Below are 25,026 nucleotides of genomic sequence, written 5' to 3'. Positions count from 1 at the left end.
GGCATAACTGTATGTTTTCGGATTGTCTAACTGTGTATTTGTGTTAAAGTCAAAAGGTCAAGGCCACACTGACCTCATCTTATGGTTTCAGTTGTCAAGAGACACAGTGTCATTTATACGAGAGAAAATATGTAGAAATATGTAGACGGACACTGCACTGGTTAGCGGAGTCATACAACGCAGTGCGGTAATTCTAGTGTAGTTTTTTTTTAATAAATGGGTTATCTTTTTTACAATCTACAAAAAGTTATCTATACATTTGGTCACAGAATGTTACACAAATAAATTGGCATTAAAGTTGGCATCTTGCTGTCTGGCCAGTCTGACGATGCAGCTGAAGCGTCCATCAAGGGCTTTCTGCAGGTAATTTGGATTGTTTGTTTCTTGTGAAGAGGAGAATAACATGAATTCATACCAATATCAGTTTACAATCAAACCTTTTTGTGTTAACCTTGTGTAAACAGAGTCAAAGGACATTGTACAACAATGACACACATTTTTCCACAGTACCTGTCGTTCACTACTGAAATTCTGACACCCATTACTGGACTGTGTCTTCCTGTAGAGTGGTGATGTTCTCAACGTTCTTTTCACAGTCTGTCAAAACAAAATTAGAGTTACAAATGTTAATGCCCCACAACCCATTGCAGATACGGTTGTATTTGCACACCACATCGGATCAAAACAAAACTGCAGTCTGGGAAACAAGCAGTTTTGGTAGATATAAGGGAAATGCTAATATTCCTGCATGAAACATATTCAGTCCCTTAAGCAAAAATAACAATGATGGCAGGCCGCAACCTCGATGCCTTCGTCTGCTTTGCTTACAGACTAGTTTGCGGAGTCTCGTGCTGCCGCCCACTGACCGATACATCATCGCTCTTTTCTGAAACTAATGAAGGCAAATTCACACATGTAGACAGAAATAATCAGTATAAATTAAAAGGTGTAAATATTGCTAACATTATGTTTGATGGGGGTCATCATTATACATAACAGAGGAAAACTTTGCACATGTATTCCTTAAATTTACTTGCCTTCCTGTGGAAAAAGTTGTTTTCCCAGTTAAACAATCACAGCAGGGAAGCATGATTGATCAAAATTCTTTCAGTGTGATATAAACTTGTATTTCAGCAAGCGTACTTTGGGGATGTAATAAAATGTATATTTAGCACATTATATAAAATGGTGTTTCTGGTATGTAACTTAAAAGTACCTCTTTAATGGTAGGATCATTTCTCTCCCTCATCTTCCTCGTGGTACGTGGATGATGGTAGTGGGCTCAACCCGGCTTCTCTTTCTCTCCAGGCTGCCCTTCCTGCTCTTCATCAAGCAAAACAAAGTGTTCGGTCCAAGTTGTTGACGTTAATGAAACTCCTGTAGCTTCACTGGGATCCTCCTTGATTAAAAAACAGAACATAGCAATTGTTTTATAAAATGAATCGCAACTCCATAACATGGAAACATTATTGTCATAGTGCATACTATACATTAAACCAAATTGACCTGATATTGTGGAGTAATAGTAGAGAAATACACTCCTTATTAATCTAAAGCATTCATAAATCAAATTCATGTTTATATTTATATTGTAGCGTCCCTCAATGATGAGCTAAGCGTCTTGAACTGGTTTCAACAACAATGTATTCACCTCCCAGGTAGCACAGGCTACCGTGGGCTGAAGCATGTGGCTAACAATGGCGTATTAGCTGATGAACAGCGTCCATAGTGTGGATTGACGGACTCTCTCCGCACTCGGACTGTAAACCTAGATCGTAACGATCTTTAAAAACAATAAACTACTTACCTGACAGAAGGAAGATGACATCGTGGTCTTCCAAGCGTGCCGTGTTTATGACGTAGCGCTTAGTTAAAGGACTGGTTGTTTACAAATAGGGTTTTTACGACAGCCACACGTCATGTCCGCTCGCGCACTCGGGCCCCTCGGCTCGCGCCGCTCGGGCCGCTCGGCTCGCGCACTCGGGCCGGCCTCGGTATGAACAGACTCGCAGGTTCCTTCTCATTAGAGATGTAATCTAGCCTCAAATATTACTATTATATAACATGAATAACATTCACGATCACTGAAGGACACCATGCAGGGACTGTGATTTAAACACCACGCTGCGCCGTGGTGGCATGGCAACCGTCATAGCAACGATAAACACATGCGTGATAACTATTAAAATATTTATCATAAGCACGAACTGGCTGAAGACTATGGAAGCAAAGAGCACATTTCTCGCTAGAAATGGTGTCAGAATGTATTTTTATGCCCAAACTAAGTTACAAAATTATATTTTTATCTGAAAAAACAAGGAATCTCCGCCATCCCACGCCTCGGCTGGCGCCTATCAGCTGACTGAGAACTGGTGCGGACCAGGGGAATCCGACTGTTTAATTAAAACAAGCATCGCGAAGGGCCACGGTGGGTGTTGACGCGATGTGATTTCTGCCCGACACTAAAAACAGGTCAAACTGAGGAGGGCTTGTTAAGTTATCTTGACTCACGCAGTGTAACTTGGTGTAAAAAGTATGAGCGTAGCGTCTGTTTAAGTACTTTATTCTCATTTGCATCGGCTCTATTCATCCGTCTCATGCACAGGTGACTAGGGAATTGACAACATACGTCATACACACAGAAGCCGTAACACATCTAATAAACGGGCAATACTGCTACCGTAAATCAATGAGAAGAGCGTTCTCTATAATGATACTTTAACAGGGCTGTTTTAGACAGGGTAAAAAGGTGCTATTTTTATCCTTGTGGTATTTTGACCAAAATATGTTACAGACATTTCATTAAGATCCCGAGGAACCATTTCAACTTGCGGTAAAATGGGCATAATATGTCTCTGTTAAATAAAGTTTAGTTAAATCAAAGATTGTTTCATAAATCTGCTCATTAAAAGATAAGAGTGAAAAGAGGACTGACATTTTTTTAAATAGTGCTTTTTAAATAATGATTTAATTATTTTTCTGGCACAAAAAGGTGAATGAATAATAACAAAAAGAAAATAAACAAATATCGGTTTCGGCTATCGGCCAGATTGTTATTTTAAATATCGGTATCGGTATCGGCCAAGAATTTCCATATCGGTGCATCCCTAATATATATATATATATTACATAACACTGTTCAAATCAATTCAAAGATTATATCCTTAGATTATTGGATCCTATGATGCTGTCATGTCACATAGATAATTGGATCCTTTGATACCATAGGTTATTTGATCATTTGACTTACATATAAAAGAGCAACAGGTACAATTGCCTTATATATAAAGGAACAACACCTCTCATGAGTCCAATCACACCATTAGTAGACCTCAGTTGCACGAGAACCTTCTCTCTGACAACTTCCTCAAACCGCGACAGACGACAGTCAGCAGACAAGCGCTTCACAGCAAAACTACTTTACAAGAACTTTTCCTACATTGGATCAACTGCTTTCATCAAACATGGAGAAGATCAACTTCTCCGCAGACACAGTACGTTTTGTTCTTAGCAGGAGAGACTTCAAAACACAACTGTCTTTTATTACTTTAATGTAGTTTTAAAGACTTTAAAAGCAGACATGTGTAAATGACTAAAGTCCATTCAGCTCTGTCTGTTTGAATATATCTGACGTTAGGATGGGACTGTGTATTTACCTGTTATATCTATATTTGTATCTTTCAGTCTCTTGGACAAATGCAGTCGGATGAAAACACGAGTGTCATTGAGACGTGTTGATGTTGTTTTGATTGTCTACTTAGAGACTGGTAAAAACTTAGAAACTCGTCTGGGCAGTGAGGCGGGAGACACTCGCGCCACTAGGTGGGCGGGGCTACATTCGCCTGTATAGGTGTTTATTTTACATGCGTGTCGTCTTGCAGGTGGGTCGTGATAGTATATTGTTTACTTTACAGTGTGTATTTCAGCTCCGACACACACAGACTCTGTAATTAAGTCATGTATTGTTATTGTGCCTTATGAAGACGAGTTATAAGCTAATGTTCAATAGGTCTATATTGTAAATGTTTATATTTCTTTATGACTGATAATGTATGTTAAGATGTTTGAAGTAAAGAGACACCATAATAATTTATAGTATGTTTTATGCACTTTAAAATGCAGTTACACTCACAGAAATGCTTGTACTTGAAATTGTGTTTAATTTGAACAAGATGCAGTCCAGATGAGGTTAGTTTGACGTTAAAAAAATTAATCTAACATTAGGGTAAAATTAGCCAAAAATCGTAAAAACGGAAGGGGTACTGGCTCCTTGGTGTTGTCAGAACATGCTAGCACATGGAAGCTTATGGTTAGAGTATGTGTGTTGGTTTTTTTTTGGGGGGGGGGGGGGCGCCAGGAGTGAAGCTTGCCTAGAGCGCCAAATGTGCTAGGGCCGGCCCTGCCTCCCATCCACTCCTTCTCAATCTCCCTCATACACTCCTCATCCCAGTGTGTTTCCTGTACACATAATGTGCCATATTTGAACATTTCCAATATTTGTTGTCTTTTCCTTTTCTTGCGTAGCCTTTGGGCATTAAATGAGGTGACGGTTGCCATTGTTTATTCAAGATTGTCAGCTTTTGTTCAAAGCTTGCGGAGCTTTGCCGTAAATTTTAGAAAAGTGGGGCGACGCCCGTCAGCACGTAAGAAGGGATACGTAAGCACGTAAGGGACCCGGAAGGGCTCTTGCGCTTACGGGCCCGTGAAAACGCAGAAGCATGTTTCAGGCTTTAGATTTACTCTTCTTGTTAATTCTTTGCTGCCTCTCCGTGTTTTGTCTTCTCCTTATTTGTGTTATTTTCATCGCAGAGTCCTTGCCTGAGTCTGAGTCTGAGTCGAGTGCTTTTGGATCGAGAGCCTGGGCTGCAGTCTCTGTCAGTGCCGCACTGCGGTCAAGTGAGCAGACGTTCGTCTTTTCGTGGTCAAGTGAGCAGACGTTCGTCTTTTCCTGATTTCAAGTGCGCCCGTATTACAGAGTGTACGGTAGTCCATGATACGGAGCGAGCCAATCTTTTATGCTACTGTAAAATCCCTTTATTCCATAATTTCTGACAAAGGCTGACACAGTTGTGCTCAGGACCATCCAGACTGTACACTCATTCAGTATCAAGCATATTTACTGTATCATTTTGGAGAAATTCAGCCTTAAAGTTCATTATTTTGAATTGAAAAAAGCATTATGTGCAAAATGTACCCTTCCGTAAAATCCCTTTATTCCATAATTTCTGACAAAGGCTGATACAGGTGTCCTCAGGACCATCCAGACTGTTCACTTACTCAGTATCAAGCATATGTACTGTATCATTCTGGAGCAATTCAGCCTCAAAGTTTAATATTTTGAAGTGAAAAAGGCATAGTTCCTTTTTTTTTGTTGAAATAAGCATTATGTTCAATATTTACCCTTCTGTAAAATCCCTTTATTCCATAATTTCTGACAAAGGCTGATACAGGTGTCCTCAGGACCATCCTGACTGTTCACTTACTCAGTATCAAGCATATTTACTGTATCATTCTGGAGCAATTCAGCCTCAAAGTTTATTATTTTGAAGTGAAAAAGGCAAAGTTCCTTTTTTTTGTTGAAAAAAGCATTATGTTCAATATTTACCCTTCTGTAAAATCCCTTTATTCCATAATTTCTGACAAAGGCTGATACAGTTGTGCTCAGGACCATCCAAACTGTACACTCACTCAGTATCAAGCATATTTACTGTATCCTTCTGTAGAAATTCAGCCTCAAAGTTCATTACTGTATGTATATATTTGTATTCTATTTTATTCTATTTAGTTATATATTGTTGTTTTTATATTGTTGTTTTAAGTTAAAGTGCACCAATGACACCAAGGCAATTTCCTGTTTGTGCAAATATACTTGGCAAATAAAATAATTCTGATTCTGATTCTGATTCTGATTATTTTGAATTGAAAAAGGCAGCCTCAAAGTTCATTTATTTTGAATTGAAAAAGGCAAAGTTCCTTTTTTTTTGTTGAAAAAAGCATTATGTTCAATACTTACCCTTCTGTAAAATCCCTTTATTCCATAATTTCTGAGACAGGCTGCTACAGTTGTCCTCAGGACCATCCTGACTGTACACTCACTCAGTATCAAGCATATTTACTGTATCATTTTGGAGAAATTCAGCCTTAAAGTTCATTATTTAGAATTGAAAAAAGCATTATGTTCAATACTTACCCTTCTGTAAAATCCCTTTATTCCATAATTTCTGAGACAGGCTGGTACAGTTGTCCTCAGGACCATCCTGCCTGTACACTCATTCAGTATCAAGCCTATTTACTGTATCATTTTGGAGAAATTCAGCCTTAAAGTTCATTATTTAGAATTGAAAAAAGCATTATGTTCAATATTTACCCTTCTGTAAAATCCCTTTTTTCCATAATTTCTGAGAGAGGCTGCTACAGTTGTCCTCAGGACCATCCAGACTGTTCACTCACTCAGTATCAAGCATATTTACTGTATCATTTTGGAGAAATTCAGCCTCAAAGTTCATTTATTTTGAATTGAAAAAGGCAAAGTTCCTTTTTTTTTGTTGAAAAAAGCATTATGTTCAATACTTACCCTTCTGTAAAATCCCTTTATTCCATAATTTCTGAGACAGGCTGCTACAGTTGTCCTCAGGACTATCCTGACTGTACACTCACTCAGTATCAAGCATATTTACTGTATCATTTTGGAGAAATTCAGCCTTAAAGTTCATTATTTAGAATTGAAAAAAGCATTATGTTCAATATTTACCCTTCTGTAAAATCCCTTTTTTCCATAATTTCTGAGAGAGGCTGCTACAGTTGTCCTCAGGACCATCCAGACTGTTCACTCACTCAGTATCAAGCATATTTACTGTATCATTTTGGAGAAATTCAGCCTCAAAGTTCATTTATTTTGAATTGAAAAAGGCAAAGTTCCTTTTTTTTTGTTGAAAAAAGCATTATGTTCAATACTTACCCTTCTGTAAAATCCCTTTATTCCATAATTTCTGAGACAGGCTGCTACAGTTGTCCTCAGGACCATCCTGACTGTACACTCACTCAGTATCAAGCATATTTACTGTATCATTTTGGAGAAATTCAGCCTCAAAGTTCATTTATTTTGAATTGAAAAAGGCAAAGTTCCTTTTTTTTTGTTGAAAAAAGCATTATGTTCAATACTTACCCTTCTGTAAAATCCCTTTATTCCATAATTTCTGAGACAGGCTGCTACAGTTGTCCTCAGGACCATCCTGACTGTACACTCACTCAGTATCAAGCATATTTACTGTATCATTTTGGAGAAATTCAGCCTTAAAGTTCATTATTTAGAATCGAAAAAAGCATTATGTTCAATATTTACCCTTCTGTAAAATCCCTTTTTTCCATAATTTCTGAGAGAGGCTGCTACAGTTGTCCTCAGGACCATCCAGACTGTTCACTCACTCAGTATCAAGCATATTTACTGTATCATTTTGGAGAAATTCAGCCTCAAAGTTCATTTATTTTGAATTGAAAAAGGCAAAGTTCCTTTTTTTTTGTTGAAAAAAGCATTATGTTCAATACTTACCCTTCTGTAAAATCCCTTTATTCCATAATTTCTGAGACAGGCTGCTACAGTTGTCCTCAGGACCATCCTGACTGTACACTCACTCAGTATCAAGCATATTTACTGTATCATTTTGGAGAAATTCAGCCTCAAAGTTCATTATTTAGAATTGAAAAAAGCATTATGTTCAATATTTACCCTTCTGTAAAATCCCTTTTTTCCATAATTTCTGAGAGAGGCTGCTACAGTTGTCCTCAGGACCATCCAGACTGTTCACTCACTCAGTATCAAGCATATTTACTGTATCATTTTGGAGAAATTCAGCCTCAAAGTTCATTTATTTTGAATTGAAAAAGGCAAAGTTCCTTTTTTTTTGTTGAAAAAAGCATTATGTTCAATACTTACCCTTCTGTAAAATCCCTTTATTCCATAATTTCTGAGACAGGCTGCTACAGTTGTCCTCAGGACCATCCTGACTGTACACTCACTCAGTATCAAGCATATTTACTGTATCATTTTGGAGAAATTCAGCCTCAAAGTTCATTTATTTTGAATTGAAAAAGGCAAAGTTCCTTTTTTTTTGTTGAAAAAAGCATTATGTTCAATACTTACCCTTCTGTAAAATCCCTTTATTCCATAATTTCTGAGACAGGCTGCTACAGTTGTCCTCAGGACCATCCTGACTGTACACTCACTCAGTATCAAGCATATTTACTGTATCATTTTGGAGAAATTCAGCCTTAAAGTTCATTATTTAGAATTGAAAAAAGCATTATGTTCAATATTTACCCTTCTGTAAAATCCCTTTTTTCCATAATTTCTGAGAGAGGCTGCTACAGTTGTCCTCAGGACCATCCAGACTGTTCACTCACTCAGTATCAAGCATATTTACTGTATCATTTTGGAGAAATTCAGCCTCAAAGTTCATTTATTTTGAATTGAAAAAGGCAAAGTTCCTTTTTTTTTGTTGAAAAAAGCATTATGTTCAATACTTACCCTTCTGTAAAATCCCTTTATTCCATAATTTCTGAGACAGGCTGCTACAGTTGTCCTCAGGACCATCCTGACTGTACACTCACTCAGTATCAAGCATATTTACTGTATCATTTTGGAGAAATTCAGCCTCAAAGTTCATTTATTTTGAATTGAAAAAGGCAAAGTTCCTTTTTTTTTGTTGAAAAAAGCATTATGTTCAATACTTACCCTTCTGTAAAATCCCTTTATTCCATAATTTCTGAGACAAGCTGCTACAGTTGTCCTCAGGACCATCCTGACTGTACACTCACTCAGTATCAAGCATATTTACTGTATCATTTTGGAGAAATTCAGCCTTAAAGTTCATTATTTAGAATTGAAAAAAGCATTATGTTCAATATTTACCCTTCTGTAAAATCCCTTTTTTCCATAATTTCTGAGAGAGGCTGCTACAGTTGTCCTCAGGACCATCCAGACTGTTCACTCACTCAGTATCAAGCATATTTACTGTATCATTTTGGAGAAATTCAGCCTCAAAGTTCATTTATTTTGAATTGAAAAAGGCAAAGTTCCTTTTTTTTTGTTGAAAAAAGCATTATGTTCAATACTTACCCTTCTGTAAAATCCCTTTATTCCATAATTTCTGAGACAGGCTGCTACAGTTGTCCTCAGGACTATCCTGACTGTACACTCACTCAGTATCAAGCATATTTACTGTATCATTTTGGAGAAATTCAGCCTTAAAGTTCATTATTTAGAATTGAAAAAGGCATTATGTGCAAAATGTATCCTTCTGTTAAATCTCTTTGATCCATAATTTCTGACAAAGGTTGCTACACTTTGGCTAATCCTCACTCCATTCACCCATATGTAACTTAAATGCAATATTGTGTGTATTTCTTTCGTTCATTTTGGAGTAAATAAAAATTTCCATTTCCCTTGCTAATTTCCGTGTGCTCTCTCTGTCCTTGAACATCAGCAAGGTTTGCAAGGGGATGGAGGTGGGAGAAAATAATTGTTTATATACTTCTGTATGTATGATGTTTCATTTTCAATTGTGAAAACCAATAAATAAAGTGAAAAAATGAGTAGTATACCCTTTATTTATTGATTTATTGATTTAATATTTATGTATTTATTCATTTTTATATTGTAGAGTCCTCGTTTACAGAGGACAGGGAACTTCTCCTTCGTTTAACAACTTTTATTAACATTTACACGGACATGTGCACTACTCCTTTCAATTTCTCCTGTCTTCCCCAAACAGCCCCATCCTATTCGTCTAAACAATCACATGTCCCCCCCCCCGACCCCTTCAGTGACAGTCAGGATCTCAGAACACTCCTTAAACACAGTGTTTTACTGAATAACGTCAAACCCCCATATAAACATAAAACCCACATATAAACATAAAACCCAGTCCGTTACACTATATTTAATTTTTTTTTTAATTTAAATTTAATTAATTACTTAATTAAATTACTTTTTTATTTTATATTACAGTAGGTAACTTTACACTGAATAAGCGCATGGGCGGTATTATAACACCTGAATTGCTCTTCCAACGAGGTGGAGGAATGGCGCCCACACGAGGGTAAGTTGCCCTTGCAAATATTTCTTATGGCTACTTGGGCTCAAGTGACATGGGATGTTGACAGTATTAGTAGCTAAATAGCGCCATCCTATCCTTTTTTTTTACTATTTGTGACAGGCGGACCCCGCTAGTTTATAACTATTACACTGTGGTTATTATAAGGGAATTTAGTTATTTTCTGAATTTCTAAGTTTATAGGCTACAGCAGCCGACTATGCGCAGCCGGGCCTACAGAAACACTTCAAGAAATACAGCAGCATAACACAATATGTTTTTCTTTTGTTCACTTTAGAGTCTTTGTGTTCTCTACGTTTGGAAAGGTAAGCAAGCCCACTCCAGCCAAATGTAGGCCTACTTTTAATTAATACATTTAATTGTTTTCCCCTGGATTATATGTTGTTCATTTCATCCAAAGCCCAACAAACGGGTGTTTGGAGCAGGCACGGCGGCAGGATCTCAATTTCGGGTGAACCAGAGCAATTTTGGCCTATTCATTACAGATATTAAGTCAATGGCGCAGTATTTCACTGGGCGCATTATCAAGATAGTAATCTGTGTCTCTTTGGGCGGGTGCCCAACGCACACACACTGCCTAGACACACACAGAGCACCGCACCGCACATATGTAAACGATTACAAATAAACGTCATTTATGTTTTTCTCTCTTGTGCGAGATGACCCGGTGCATAAAGATAGTTAATGAAACGCGCGGCTCCCAGTCCCGGAGTCAGTGTGCGCGCGTGCGTGCGTGCGTGTGACAGCTGAGATTTGGATGTGTACAAGAGTCCAGATCATTAATTACATTAGATCCTGACCGATCACATGTGTGGAGATTAATGATCGGGGAGTAACAGATTACATGTAACGGCGTTCCGTATTTAGAATAAAAAACACGAGTAACGGTATTCCGTTATAGTTACAGTTTAAATTGGTGTATTTACTTTCTTTCCCGAGAGCCCCCGCTGACGGGGGCTACAGCGTCCCCTATAAATTAAAAACTTCTCAGGGCAGTTAGACAAGCACGAATATAAGTCATATGACATACATTAGTCGATTCAAGACAATTTTAATTTTAATTTCCCTAATTTCTGAGCTGTGGAAATTAATAAAGTTAAAAGAAATTGAAGAATGTTGACCCTTGGATGTCATTTTTCTTTAAATAGTATCAGTTGCAGGACAAAACGTACCACATTGTGTTTTGTGTATTTGCATAACTTATTCTCTGAAGACAGTAATGAGATCGCTCTCTAATGCAAGTGTTAACTAAAATCAGTGTCCCAGATAAATACGTTCAAATAGACAATTTTGAAGTAAGCTTAAAGTAATCCAAACGTATTTAGAATACATTACTTTACTTGAGTAATCCAAGGGAATACATTACAGATAACATTTCAGGACATGTAATCTGTATCTGCATTTATTGATTTCTTTTAAGCACCGCGGTGCTGGACAGCTCCCGTTAACAGCTTCTTCAGTGTGATCTTAAGGCACTCCAAAGAAGCCAGTTAAGAACGCGCATGGGAAACATTCTTAAGAGTGCTCTTAAGTCCTTAAGTACAATCTTACTTGGGAAAATGACATATTGTCTTTGTTTTACAGTCCAGAAAACTTGAAAAAACTATTGAGGATATAGTGACTGTCATTGACAAGCGTCGTGCCTCAGGCCATGATGAGACTTTTTGGGGTGAAATCTGCCATGACCTTGGTATTACAAATTCCAACATAAACAGGACAAGGCTCAAAGATGGCTATCTTCGATATAAAAAGGTAATGGTTTCACATTCTCACTTTGACATTTCTAAAAGCCTGTGGACATGAACCTTTAAATAGTCAAATTCATAGTTCATATAGTGTCAACATTTTGTATTGTCATTATTTGTCCATAAATTTCTTAGAGAAAGAAAATGTTTATAAACTGAGAAACTAAGTTGACAAACCGCTGTGTTGCTTGGTCCAGACTCAGTAGGCAGAATGAGTAGCAATAGAACATAGCTTGATGTTACAACAGAACAATTTTCTTTACACACCCACTCAGCAAGTAACTTTACTTATTTATGACCTTTTTGTAATTAATTGCATAATTTGTGTGTTGAACGCTAAGCACAACCACAATGAAAGATAACTTATGCACATGTTGCATGTGAGTTTCCAGAGGCTCTAATATTTGGCACCACAAATGAAATCTGCCAGTAAAAATCCTATTGCCCCACTGTACTAGCTGTTTTCCAAGGTAATGTAATGTGTTATGACTGACTGTTTCATCTCTTTCTAGGAAAATGTGTCCGCTAGAGTGAACCTGCCCACACCTGTCCAGAGTCCTGCAAAAGAGACCACACCACCTGTGGAGGTAACATAAGAATTAAATCTTTCAGTAGTAAAGACAGAAATATGGAGATGGGTGTTATGATACATGAAAAATAATTGAGTGTCTTACATTATTTAACATTCAAAGTGCAGTAATATAAATTATCAGCCTTTAAAAGAATAACTCATATTTTAATTGTGTTTCATCGCTATTTGCAGATTGGATCCACAGTCGCCTTAGATGAAGAAAAATCATCAAGTGAAGAGTACTCAGTAGGCAGAGTGAGTAGCAATAGAACATAGATTGATGTTACAACAGAACAATTTGCTTTACACACCCACTCAGCAAGTAACTTTACTTATTTATGACCTTTTTGTAATTAATTGCATAATTTGTGTGTTGAACGCTAAGCAAGACCACAATGAAACATAACTTATGATATCATTTTTTAAATTTGGATAGATTCAATGGATTTCCAATCATTTTAAAATGTTTGACAGTATATACATGAACGCCTAATTTACATGGTTACAGGCACATGTTGCATGTGAGTTTCCAGATGCTCTAATATTTGGCATCACAAATGAAATCTGCCAGTAAAAATCCTATTGCCCTTGACTGTACTAGCTGTTTTCCAAGGTAATGTAATGTGTTATGACTGACTGTTTCATTTCTGTCTAGGCAAATGTGTCCGCTAGCGTGACCCTGCCCACACCTGGGCCAAATGTCCAGAGTCCTGCAAAAGAGACCACACCACTTGTGGAGGTAACACAAGAATTAAATCTTTCAGTAGTAAAGACAGAAATATGGAGATGGGTGTTATGATACATGAAAAATAATTGAGTGTCTTACATTATTTAACATTCAAAGTGCAGTAATATAAATTATCAGCCTTTAAAAGAATAACTCATATTTTAATTGTGTTTCATTGCTATTTGCAGATTGGATCCACAGTCGCTTCAGATGAAGAAAAATCATCTAGTGAAGAGTACTTCACCCATTCATTACCGCCGCCACCTTGTTTTTTCTTCATTGACCAGAAGGATTGGACCAAACTGCGCAAAAAACAACACTGCCGCAGATTCAAAACACTGAACTGGACCTCTGTAATGGCCAAAGGAATACGGAGTGTTCATCCTTACTGCAGTTTTGGATTTAAGTGCCACAGTGTCAAATCCATCGGCTCTAAAAGAAGTGGCCCAGTCTTCACATGTTCTGGCTACTGTACTTTTGATGACTGCCCTGTAGAGGTGGTAATAAAGGTTCAAGAAGAGTCGTGTCTGAAGGCTGAGGTCATCTTCAGTGGTGATTTGGTCTGCCACCGATGGGACCAAATAAAAAGACGGCCGGTGCGAGGTGAGGAAAGGGATGCCCTGTCCCATACCCTTTCAACCAAACTGCCGAGGACTGTCTTCTTGGAGAGCATTGAGAGGCTGGATGAAACTGTTGTGGCATCAGGGTGCAGGGACAACGTCCCTGCAACTGGTGTCATGAAAACAGTGTCATGGAGTAAGAAAAAACAAAAAAGAAGACACAACAATGAGATGATCAGCCTCCAGAAGATGGTGGCTGAAGAGGAGGCAGAGGCAGAAGGAAGGGTGATCCAGAACATCGGTCTTTACCCTAAAAGTGTGATGCTGTATTCTGTAAAAACACTTAATATTTTCTTTGACCGGTGCAAAGAAGATATTGTGTATTTAGATGCAACAGGCAGCATTGTACGGAAGGGAAAAGGAGAGACGTCACCCTTCTACGTCTATGAGTTGGTCGTGAGACACCCAACTAAAGGATCTTCCCCTCTCCCTGTGGCAACATTTATCACCAGTGACCACACCACAGCATCAGTCTCACATTTCTTAGGGTCAGTGGTCACAGCCTTAGTAAAACTTCATGGTCGACAAGCCAAATCAAGGCCAGTAATGTTAATTTGTGACGGGTCAGTGGTTCTGCTGCAGTCACTTGCGTATAATTTCTGTGGAGTGAGTCTTCAGGAACTACTCTGCAGATATTTTGCAGTTGTGACTGGACAAGCAACAAATGATGCCATAGGTCTACCAATACTCCACCGATGCTTGAGCCACATCATGAAAAATGCTAAGGGGCTTTGCAGAAAACAGTACGTGGTGTCTGTATATAAATATGCTTAAGATTTCAGACATAACAGCATTATGACATCTCTGATAATGTTTTTTTTTTAATTATCCTTTGTAGTGCCTCCAAACATTACCTCTTTACAATGTTTGTGTTTGGACTCATGACCCGAGCATCAACTCTTAAGGAACTGGAGGAAGTTGTCATCAGTGCTAACGTGGTCTTCTCCAGTTCTCACAGTGGTCAAAATGTTGAGAAACATTTTCAAAATCTACAAATGCTTCTGACCAAAGCAGGACCATGTGCTGAGGATACTTCAATCAAAGAGCAAGACTATGAGGTATCTTTTCCTTAACTGCAACTGTTACATTCTTGCTTTGGATTTAGGTTTTTGCTGTACCTGACTAAGAAATGTGTCATTTCAAACACATTTGGCTTTCTAAATTCAAGCTCTAAAGGGGACAACACTGGACACAGATACAGCTGTGAACAGCATAACTCAAAAGTGTATGATGTATACACAGCTGGTTTTAAAAAACATGCTCCACGACACTCCATTCCTCAGCTGTTTGGGTCAGACTCTTGCAGTGTGCGGACCCAGCATTATGTCTAACTTGTGGAGGGGAGAGAGCTGTCAACTACAGTTATATACTTAGGGGGTCATTAGGGCCTCATACAACCACACTTAAAAACTTAACTATCCCTTTAAAGCTTTGTTCTTTTTTTTTACTTCTTTGCTAAACTAAACTCTTGTGTAGGCATGCATAAAAGTTTTATGTTTCATCTGTGATGTGTGAAAAACATTTTTCCACACACTCTGCCAGCCACTGTAGTGTCACCTGCCCTGCACACACTCTTTCTTAAACAATCTTATAGATTAGTTAATTTTTTTTCTAGAACGATGTTGGAACAACGCCTTTCACGCAGCATTTTGAAGAAGTCATTAAGACGGAAGTATGTGACCAGGAAGGTGATTCAAACATCTACTTCTGTCCAACCTTCATCCCGACATTGATGAAGTACTTTTTACCTCAGGCTGGCCTATGGTCTGGCTTACTCCTGGGTTAGTCCTGTTTAATTGTTTTTATTAATCTATATGCTTATTTTAATATATTTAAGTAAATTAAATAAAAAATTTATGTTCCATCTTCTCCCAGGTGATCTAGGTCGTCATGGATCAGGCCCAGTATATGACAGTCTGACTAAAAAGTACAGTAGAGCTGCCTGTAAATCACAACAGGTACAATAAAGCTGATCATCTGTTAATGAAACTGAATATTACTTGCACATTTTCATGCTGGATATTACACATGATAAAATAAACCAAATGAATGAAGACATTTCGATTTGATGCAATGTTTATGTTGAACCCTAGAATTACACTCTGGACAACAAAACGCAGGGAATAATGGAAAAAAGCCAATGGGACCTCAAACACATCCGTTTCCAACGCAAAAAAATTACCAGACTCGATGACTTTGTGGACACCTACAAAGTCACACTCAAGGCCCTATTGAGGGAGTATGCTGACTCCCAGAGGAGAAAGAAAAAGGTAAGAAGTGCATATGCTGATCATAAATACTTCAATTACTAGTATTTTAGAAATGTGTGATTGTGCACCAGCCATTGCTATCCCAATTTCTAATTAAAGTAACCCCACCCTCATGCCAAACAACCACACAAAAAGTACAATCCACAAAATGTAATGCTTACACTATGGCTACAATAATCAAAATCAAGATAATTTTCCATTCAAAGTCACATGAAAAATAAGTAAAAAATGTTTGTAGTTAAATCTAATAATGTAGCATTGAACAATGCTAAATTGTGCTTCAAGAATACTACTATTAAATTAATTTGATATTGACAATATTTTGTTGATTTACTTTAGACACATCGGGTGGACGTGGAACGCTGGAAGAGCAGGAAACAGAGAAAACGAGGGCTGTATGTGTCTCGACTGAACACACCTTTTGTTTATAAACAACAGAAGAAGAAGGTAAGTGTTTTTGAGAGATTCATTGGAATTTCACAAGTGGATGCAGAATATGGTCATATTCCACTGTACAATAACACAATACCATACACAGTCCTGTATATTTATCTATATTCATCCTCCATACAGTTCTCTACATTTATTTTATCTGATCCTATTTCACTTGAATCTTACTTTATATATTTAGTTAGAGTTTACTGCTTACTGTTAAGAGTTTATTGTTTTACTGTTTACTTATATATATATTTAGCTAAGAGTCTATTGTTTATCTTATATTGTATTTTTGTATACCTCCTTTGTTTTGTATACAAGTGTCTGTATGCTCCTGGAAATTCAATTTCCTTGAGGGAGTCATCCCAAAGTGATCAATAAAGTGCGGTCTAAGTCTAAGAATAATGTACTGTGTCTGTCTATTTTAGAGAACATTGGCCAAAAAACCATCTAAAGCATCTGAAGATCATTCTCCATCACAGGCTCCATCACAGGTAATTTATTGAGGCAAAATGCTACAAATTGCAAGCAAAACAAACAAAGTAGAAATCAAAAACTTGATTTTACATGTTCTGATTTTAGATAAAAATGTATAAATGCATAAAGTGAAAGGGTTAATTTCCATTGCTTGCAATATGTACTTGAAATATTTCTATAACACTACTATTTCTATCCCTAGAGTCCACAAAGCAGCATACAAGCTCCACCAGCATCACTCAGTGATGATCTTCAATCACAGGTATGTCCAACATAGCGTAATTGTCAAATGTTATATTTCTTAATTATATTTTATATATTTTATTAAATTAACTCTAGGATGAAAAAAAAATTGGTTAATTGTTGCCGATTTAATATTCCAATTGATGTATATAATCCCTGATAATATTGTTATGTTGATTAATGATGTATCGCTGTGGCTTCAGGTGTTTATTAGTTATGTCACGGCAGTGTAGTGAGCGTGCCAATGCGTCCATTAAGGGATCGTCACACATTTATTTGTCTCGCCTTCCGTGTACACTATGCCAGCGACATAGATGTGGGCCTTTCTGAGCCAAGAGGTTGCTTTTTGTTAACAGTCTCTTAAAGTCCTTTAAGTTTATAAACACTCAAATCTTATCATTTATTCATCTTTTACTTTTTATCATTATATATCCTTATTATTGCATTGTGTAATTTAAGCAAGTCTGTTTATGTTTATTATTAATATTGCATATGATTAATATGCAAATTTCTGTTGATTCCTTATTGTAGTAACCACAGACAATATCAACAGAAGAGTTTATTCGGCAATAAATGAGGGGCATCTCAATGAGAGTGTGTGTGAACTGGACTCATTAACCCTTCACCATCCTTCCCCTTCTTACAGGACAACCTCTGTCTATTATTAATAGGTTTCAAGTTTGGTATTCTGTAAGCCAGCACCTGTTTTATACCCACTATAAAAAAAAGTCATAGCTTTTTATGATTTGCAGGTCACAGAACTGTGGGGAAAAAGGGACACAGAAGTGGTCGTTTCTGTGGTGCCCTCTCAATTAGGGAACAACTATGTTATCCACCACAGTGAGTTCAACACTCTAAGACCTCACCAGTGGCTTGTAGGCGAGGTAAGTAGATTCATTAAAAGAACAGAACCACTTATCATACAGACATAAAAACTATGAAAGATGCAGTCAGCGATGATCGAGCAGACTATTACAGTACAAGCAGTTTGAACAATGTGTGATAGTGAGTCAAATATCATTGAAGAACAGCTCCATTAGCCACAACAATTGATATAAGTATGTGATTTAAATGTTTTTTGTTGACTTTGTGTTATACATAACAGAGAAGATGAACAGTAATCCATAAGGATCATATTTTCAGCATTTTAACTAAATGTATGACTTCACAACACTTTGTGTGTGTTCATAAAATATTCTCTGAAGGTCATCGAGTCCCTACTTCACCACACTGCCAGGAAACTGAATTTGGGAAGCACCATTTACGTTCTAAGCCATTATGTGGCTGGTGTGATCCTCTTTGGTAAGAGGGAAGAAGTTAGGAGACAGCCTATGTCAAAGGTAATATTTTTGTCAGGTACAAAAACAAAGTAGAATAGTATGTCAATTGTTTACAAGTTAGCTGTGTGTGTGTGTGTGTGTGTGTGTGTGTGTGTGTGTGTGTGTGTGTGTGTGTGTGTGTGTGTGTGTGTGTGTGTGTGGTGTGGTGGGTGGTTGGGTGTGAATTAAGAGTAATCAGATAAAAACAATATTCCATTGAGCCTTTCAGTCAGTCATTAATTTATTTGTAGTTGCAATGACATATCTATCTATAAATTACAGGAACACACACACATACACGCGCTCATGCTTGCACGCTCCAGATTCTGGGAGATTGGATCTCATTTACGGGCGTCAGGGAGCCGCTATCAATACGTGGGATAGTTTGGATGTCTGACTTTGTAGTAAAAACACACGCAAAACAGATGTTGCACAGTCAAAGCACTAGTAAAATTAAATAACTAATTTTGTGTTTTGTTACAGACCGACTTTGACAACTATAAGGCCATTGTGTCCTTTATTAACATTGGCAATGTACACTGGAAGTTTCTGGTAAGTTGTTACTTAATACATCACAACTGCCTTCAATTCTCTGTATGTCATTACTAACTTCTAAATGATATTTCATATTTTCTCTTTTGGTTACAGTACATCAGTGCTGCAGATAGTACTGTCTATGTTGTTGATCCCGCACGCAGTGCTATCGAGCAGGCAGACTCAGACAACGCAGCAAAAAGATTGCGGTAATTAAGCAGATCTATCTGAACAGTGTGACTGAAGCAATTTCAAAACTGAATATTTCTTATATGTTTGCAAGATGTGTTTTCTTTAAATTAAAATATTTAAGTATGGATGCTATGTTGTGAATCATGCTTGCAGTAATCTGTTAAACAACATGTTAGAGGCAGCTTTACAAAACAGAAATGGGTAACAAGCAGAATTTATGCATAAGGCTGAACATAGGCAATATGGCAGAAAATACTTGTTCAATGTCCCACACATTAACAATGTCACCCATGCTAAACACCTAAAACAGTTAGAAGAGACTTGTGACCACTTAAAGACATCATTACCAACATATAATTTTTTTCAATCAAACTTGTTAACACCATTAGCCGAACAAGTGTTACATTATTTGTAATTCTGACCCCAAAATATTGGCCAAACAACCCCCTTTTTCTTTACTACGACATACATTGTTTTCTTGGGTGAATAATGTGTACATATTCCTTACATTAACCACTTTAAAAAAAATGTCCTTTCACAGTGAGTACTTCAACATGAGGAGGATCTGTCTGGGAAAAACTGACTGGGTCAATGTTAAGTGGAAAGGCGGTGTTCTGGAACACCCATTTCAGAGAGACGGGAGTAGCTGCGGTGTAATTGTCATCAAAGTAATACGAATATTTCTTGAAACATCAGCTTTATCTAAATGATCTACATTCATTAAGAATTTGGATCAATTTCTGTTTTATTGCAATTCCACGTCCTTTATTTTGCTAACTAGGAAACTTATGCAAACAGATGCTTTCTTGTGTGTTTAGATGGCAAAGGCAGTCATGGAGGCTTTTCCAAAAAAAGCAGAAATGTCATTTGGGACAGCTCCAAGATTGATGGCAGATGAGAGAAAACACCTGGCTCTCGAGCTCCTGGAAGCCTCAGGTGTGTAACAACTTATCTTAAATCTACAGTGACACGGTATTACAGAAAACACTTTGTAAACATATTCTGTATACACTAAAACAAGTCAATCATTATTTTATTTATTATAAGTACAATTGTTAATGGTGGCAGTAGTGGTAAATCTAATATTTTCAACTTTATGTTAGTGTTTAACACAGAGACCAGCTGTGCCATGTGCTCAGCAGTCAAACCACCAATTAAAGGGCCTGACTTAACAAACTGGGTAAGTTGTTTAAAAAAAAAAATCTGCACATTTTGTATGCCTTGTTTTAAAGTGGATGACAGCAAGCAAGAGCCGAAAAGGATGAGAAATGACGACAGACAATCATCTGTGCTAGGATAACCTGAGGTTCACTCCTCAGACATAGGGATATGCATGTTTTCCTATCAAGAATTCCAAAAAGAAAGTGTGCATTAGATTGAGATTTCAACAATGACAACATTTTGATCAGGAGAATAATCAAATGAAGATAGTCATCAAAAGGTTGTAGAACAGAACATAATTACTTAGTGATTTCCATGAAGAAAGCAAAAACAACGGCTAAGTCAACCCTGTAATTTAATGTCATTCACATTTATAATGTCCTGTTTTACATGGTGGAAATGCATTTCTACACACATCAACCAAAATATCACACTGTGAAGCCATCACCATTTCTAGAGAAAGATCTACAAGTATAAAAAAATGTATCTGTATTAAGTGTTTCAAAGAAGCAATATTAGCTCAAAATATTACTTTGGGGATCATGGTTATCTGGTGTCCATCATGGCTAGATATCAAAGTTTATTCTTGCATGTGCTTAATTTGCCCTTTTACAGATTCAGTGTGACACCTGTTGCAGGTGGTTCCATGTCGAGTGCATCGACATGGACTCAGAAACATTTCAGCAGGCAGAGAAAAGTGAATGGTATTGTGTTATTTGTGAAAAATGAATAAACGAGTCGACTCCTTGCTAGCGGACAGTGAAGGTTACCTGCTTCAACAGTGCTTGAACGGAAACCTCTCATCTGTCTCCCACCACCTCGGCTCAGGACTTCTCCATCCGATCAATCATCCATCCTCCTCAATCATCTCACCCGAAACAAAACATCCAACATCCACCTCCGAGGAAACACCGTCCAAAAACAGCTAGCCCGACAGCTAGCTAACAGTTTGTTGTGCTAACGACACGAGACGCTACGTTTCAACCTCCAACACAGGACAACAACAACCAACGTTCGAACCATGTCTTCCCAAGTGAGACAGAACTTCCATCAGGACTGCGAGGCTGCAATCAACAGGCAGATCAACCTGGAGCTGTACGCCTCCTACGTCTACCTGTCCATGGGTTACTTCTTTGACCGGGATGACCAAGCATTGCACAACTTTGCTAAGTTCTTCCGTCATCAGTCGCTGGAGGAGCGTGAGCAAGCTGAGAAGCTAATGAAACAACAGAACCAGAGGGGGGGACGGATCTTCCTCCAAGATATCAGGAAACCAGAGAGAGACGAGTGGGGCAGTGGGATCGAGGCTCTTGAATGTGCCCTGCAGCTGGAGAAGAGCGTGAACCAGTCACTGCTGGAACTGCACAAGCTCTGCGCTGATCACAATGACCCACATATGTGTGATTTCATCGAGACGCACTACCTGGACGAGCAGGTGAAGTCCATCAAAGAGCTTGGAGACTGGGTGACCAACCTGCGTCGCATGGGAGCTCCAAGCAATGGCATGGCCGAATACTTGTTTGACAAACACACCATGGGCAAAGAAAGCAGCTAGATCCCTGCATAGTTCCTTCACAGACGCCTCTTTATATGTATATTTGTATCATGCGTCTAAGTATTTTAAACAATATTAAGGCGTCTGCATGATAGTGGCTTGTCATTTGGAACCTGTTATATTCTTCTTTACATCGCCGTTTCCTGTAATCTTAACATCTATGACACGCCTGAGTGCTATTCCATTCCAATCGTCTCTCATATCTTGCTCTCTCTCGTTTAGCTGCATTCTTGTCATTACTATGTGTTTGCTGAGTTTTATGCCAAGAACTGTTGAAAAATTGAGCCCTCTGGATTCTGAAAAAAAAAAAAAAAAAAAAAAAAAAGAATAAACAACTTCAACAATGATCTCAGACTATATCTACAGTCTATATTCATCCTGCTCCCACATCCACATTTTACTAGAGAATGATGTTATTTGTTCCACAAATGTGGAGCTGAGACATGGAGGGTTTGTAATGATGTTTTCAGTTTTCAACTGAGTTTAGTTTTTCCTCTGTGCTTGGAGTTTAAACCTCTTGATTTGTTCAGCTTCATTCTTATTTTGAACAAATAAACAAAACTGATATTTAAAAAAAATAATAAAGAATCTCCCTTTACAAAGCAAAAATTTGAACTTTGAGGCTGAATTTCTCCAAAATGATACAGTAAATATGCTTGATACTGAGTGAGTGTACAGTCAGGATGGTCCTGAGGACAACTGTAGCAGCCTCTCTCAGAAATTATGGAAAAAAGGGATTTTACAGAAGGGTAAATATTGAACATAATGCTTTTTTCAATTCTAAATAATGAACTTTAAGGCTGAATTTCTCCAAAATGATACAGTAAATATGCTTGATACTGAGTGAGTGAACAGTCTGGATGGTCCGGAGGACAACTGTAGCAGCCTGTCTCAGAAATTATGGAATAAAGGGATTTTACAGAAGGGTAAGTATTGAACATAATGCTTTTTTCAATTCTAAATAATGAACTTTAAGGCTGAATTTCTCCAAAATGATACAGTAAATATGCTTGATACTGAGTGAGTGTACAGTCAGGATGGTCCTGAGGACAACTGTAGCAGCCTGTCTCAGAAATTATGGAATAAAGGGATTTTACAGAAGGGTAAGTATTGAACATAATGCTTTTTTCAACAAAAAAAAAGGAACTTTGCCTTTTTCAATTCAAAATAAATGAACTTTGAGGCTGAATTTCTCCAAAATGATACAGTAAATATGCTTGATACTGAGTGAGTGTACAGTCAGGATGGTCCTGAGGACAACTTTAGCAGCCTGTCTCAGAAATTATGGAATAAAGGGATTTTACAGAAGGGTAAGTATTGAACATAATGCTTTTTTCAACAAAAAAAAAGGAACTTTGCCTTTTTCAATTCAAAATAAATGAACTTTGAGGCTGAATTTCTCCAAAATGATACAGTAAATATGCTTGATACTGAGTGAGTGAACAGTCTGGATGGTCCTGAGGACAACTGTAGCAGCCTCTCTCAGAAATTATGGAAAAAAGGGATTTTACAGAAGGGTAAATATTGAACATAATGCTTTTTTCAATTCTAAATAATGAACTTTGAGGCTGAATTTCTCCAAAATGATACAGTAAATATGCTTGATACTGAGTGAGTGTACAGTCAGGATGGTCCTGAGGACAACTGTAGCAGCCTGTCTCAGAAATTATGGAATAAAGGGATTTTACAGAAGGGTAAGTATTGAACATAATGCTTTTTTCAACAAAAAAAAAGGAACTTTGCCTTTTTCAATTCAAAATAAATGAACTTTGAGGCTGAATTTCTCCAAAATGATACAGTAAATATGCTTGATACTGAGTGAGTGAACAGTCTGGATGGTCCTGAGGACAACTGTAGCAGCCTCTCTCAGAAATTATGGAAAAAAGGGATTTTACAGAAGGGTAAATATTGAACATAATGCTTTTTTCAATTCTAAATAATGAACTTTAAGGCTGAATTTCTCCAAAATGATACAGTAAATATGCTTGATACTGAGTGAGTGTACAGTCAGGATGGTCCTGAGGACAACTGTAGCAGCCTGTCTCAGAAATTATGGAATAAAGGGATTTTACAGAAGGGTAAGTATTGAACATAATGCTTTTTTCAACAAAAAAAAAGGAACTTTGCCTTTTTCAATTCAAAATAAATGAACTTTGAGGCTGAATTTCTCCAAAATGATACAGTAAATATGCTTGATACTGAGTGAGTGTACAGTCAGGATGGTCCTGAGGACAACTGTAGCAGCCTGTCTCAGAAATTATGGAATAAAGGGATTTTACAGAAGGGTAAGTATTGAACATAATGCTTTTTTCAACAAAAAAAAAGGAACTTTGCCTTTTTCAATTCAAAATAAATGAACTTTGAGGCTGAATTTCTCCAAAATGATACAGTAAATATGCTTGATACTGAGTGAGTGAACAGTCTGGATGGTCCTGAGGACAACTGTAGCAGCCTCTCTCAGAAATTATGGAAAAAAGGGATTTTACAGAAGGGTAAATATTGAACATAATGCTTTTTTCAATTCTAAATAATGAACTTTAAGGCTGAATTTCTCCAAAATGATACAGTAAATATGCTTGATACTGAGTGAGTGTACAGTCAGGATGGTCCTGAGGACAACTGTAGCAGCCTGTCTCAGAAATTATGGAATAAAGGGATTTTACAGAAGGGTAAGTATTGAACATAATGCTTTTTTCAACAAAAAAAAAGGAACTTTGCCTTTTTCAATTCAAAATAAATGAACTTTGAGGCTGAATTTCTCCAAAATGATACAGTAAATATGCTTGATACTGAGTGAGTGAACAGTCTGGATGGTCCTGAGGACAACTGTAGCAGCCTCTCTCAGAAATTATGGAAAAAAGGGATTTTACAGAAGGGTAAATATTGAACATAATGCTTTTTTCAATTCTAAATAATGAACTTTAAGGCTGAATTTCTCCAAAATGATACAGTAAATATGCTTGATACTGAGTGAGTGTACAGTCAGGATGGTCCTGAGGACAACTGTAGCAGCCTGTCTCAGAAATTATGGAATAAAGGGATTTTACAGAAGGGTAAGTATTGAA

At 37.5% G+C, this 25,026-nt stretch overlaps 2 protein-coding genes and 1 long non-coding RNA gene across 3 annotated transcripts in view; 2 read left to right on the top strand and 1 right to left on the bottom strand.

Annotated features, from left to right (window-relative positions):
• Positions 1-25,026, top strand: part of LOC128431094 (uncharacterized) — an 870,493-nt gene that overhangs the window by 464,500 nt on the left and 380,967 nt on the right. The window lies entirely within an intron of this gene.
• LOC128431119 (uncharacterized) lies at positions 511-1,863 on the bottom strand. Its single transcript, XR_008334108.1, has 2 exons — positions 1,808-1,863; positions 511-1,399 (listed from the first exon to the last, which is right to left on the bottom strand). It is a non-coding gene; the product is annotated as an uncharacterized LOC128431119 (long non-coding RNA).
• Positions 21,391-22,091, top strand: LOC128431103 (ferritin, heavy subunit-like). The gene has a single exon (XM_053417330.1). The coding sequence runs from the start codon at positions 21,428-21,430 to the stop codon at positions 21,959-21,961; it is 534 nt and encodes a 177-aa protein (XP_053273305.1). The 5' UTR covers positions 21,391-21,427; the 3' UTR covers positions 21,962-22,091.

Source organism: Pleuronectes platessa, chromosome 24 (assembly GCF_947347685.1).
Source record: "Pleuronectes platessa chromosome 24, fPlePla1.1, whole genome shotgun sequence".
Classification (NCBI taxonomy): domain Eukaryota; kingdom Metazoa; phylum Chordata; class Actinopteri; order Pleuronectiformes; family Pleuronectidae; genus Pleuronectes; species Pleuronectes platessa.
This window is presented reverse-complemented; position numbering and strand designations above follow the sequence as displayed.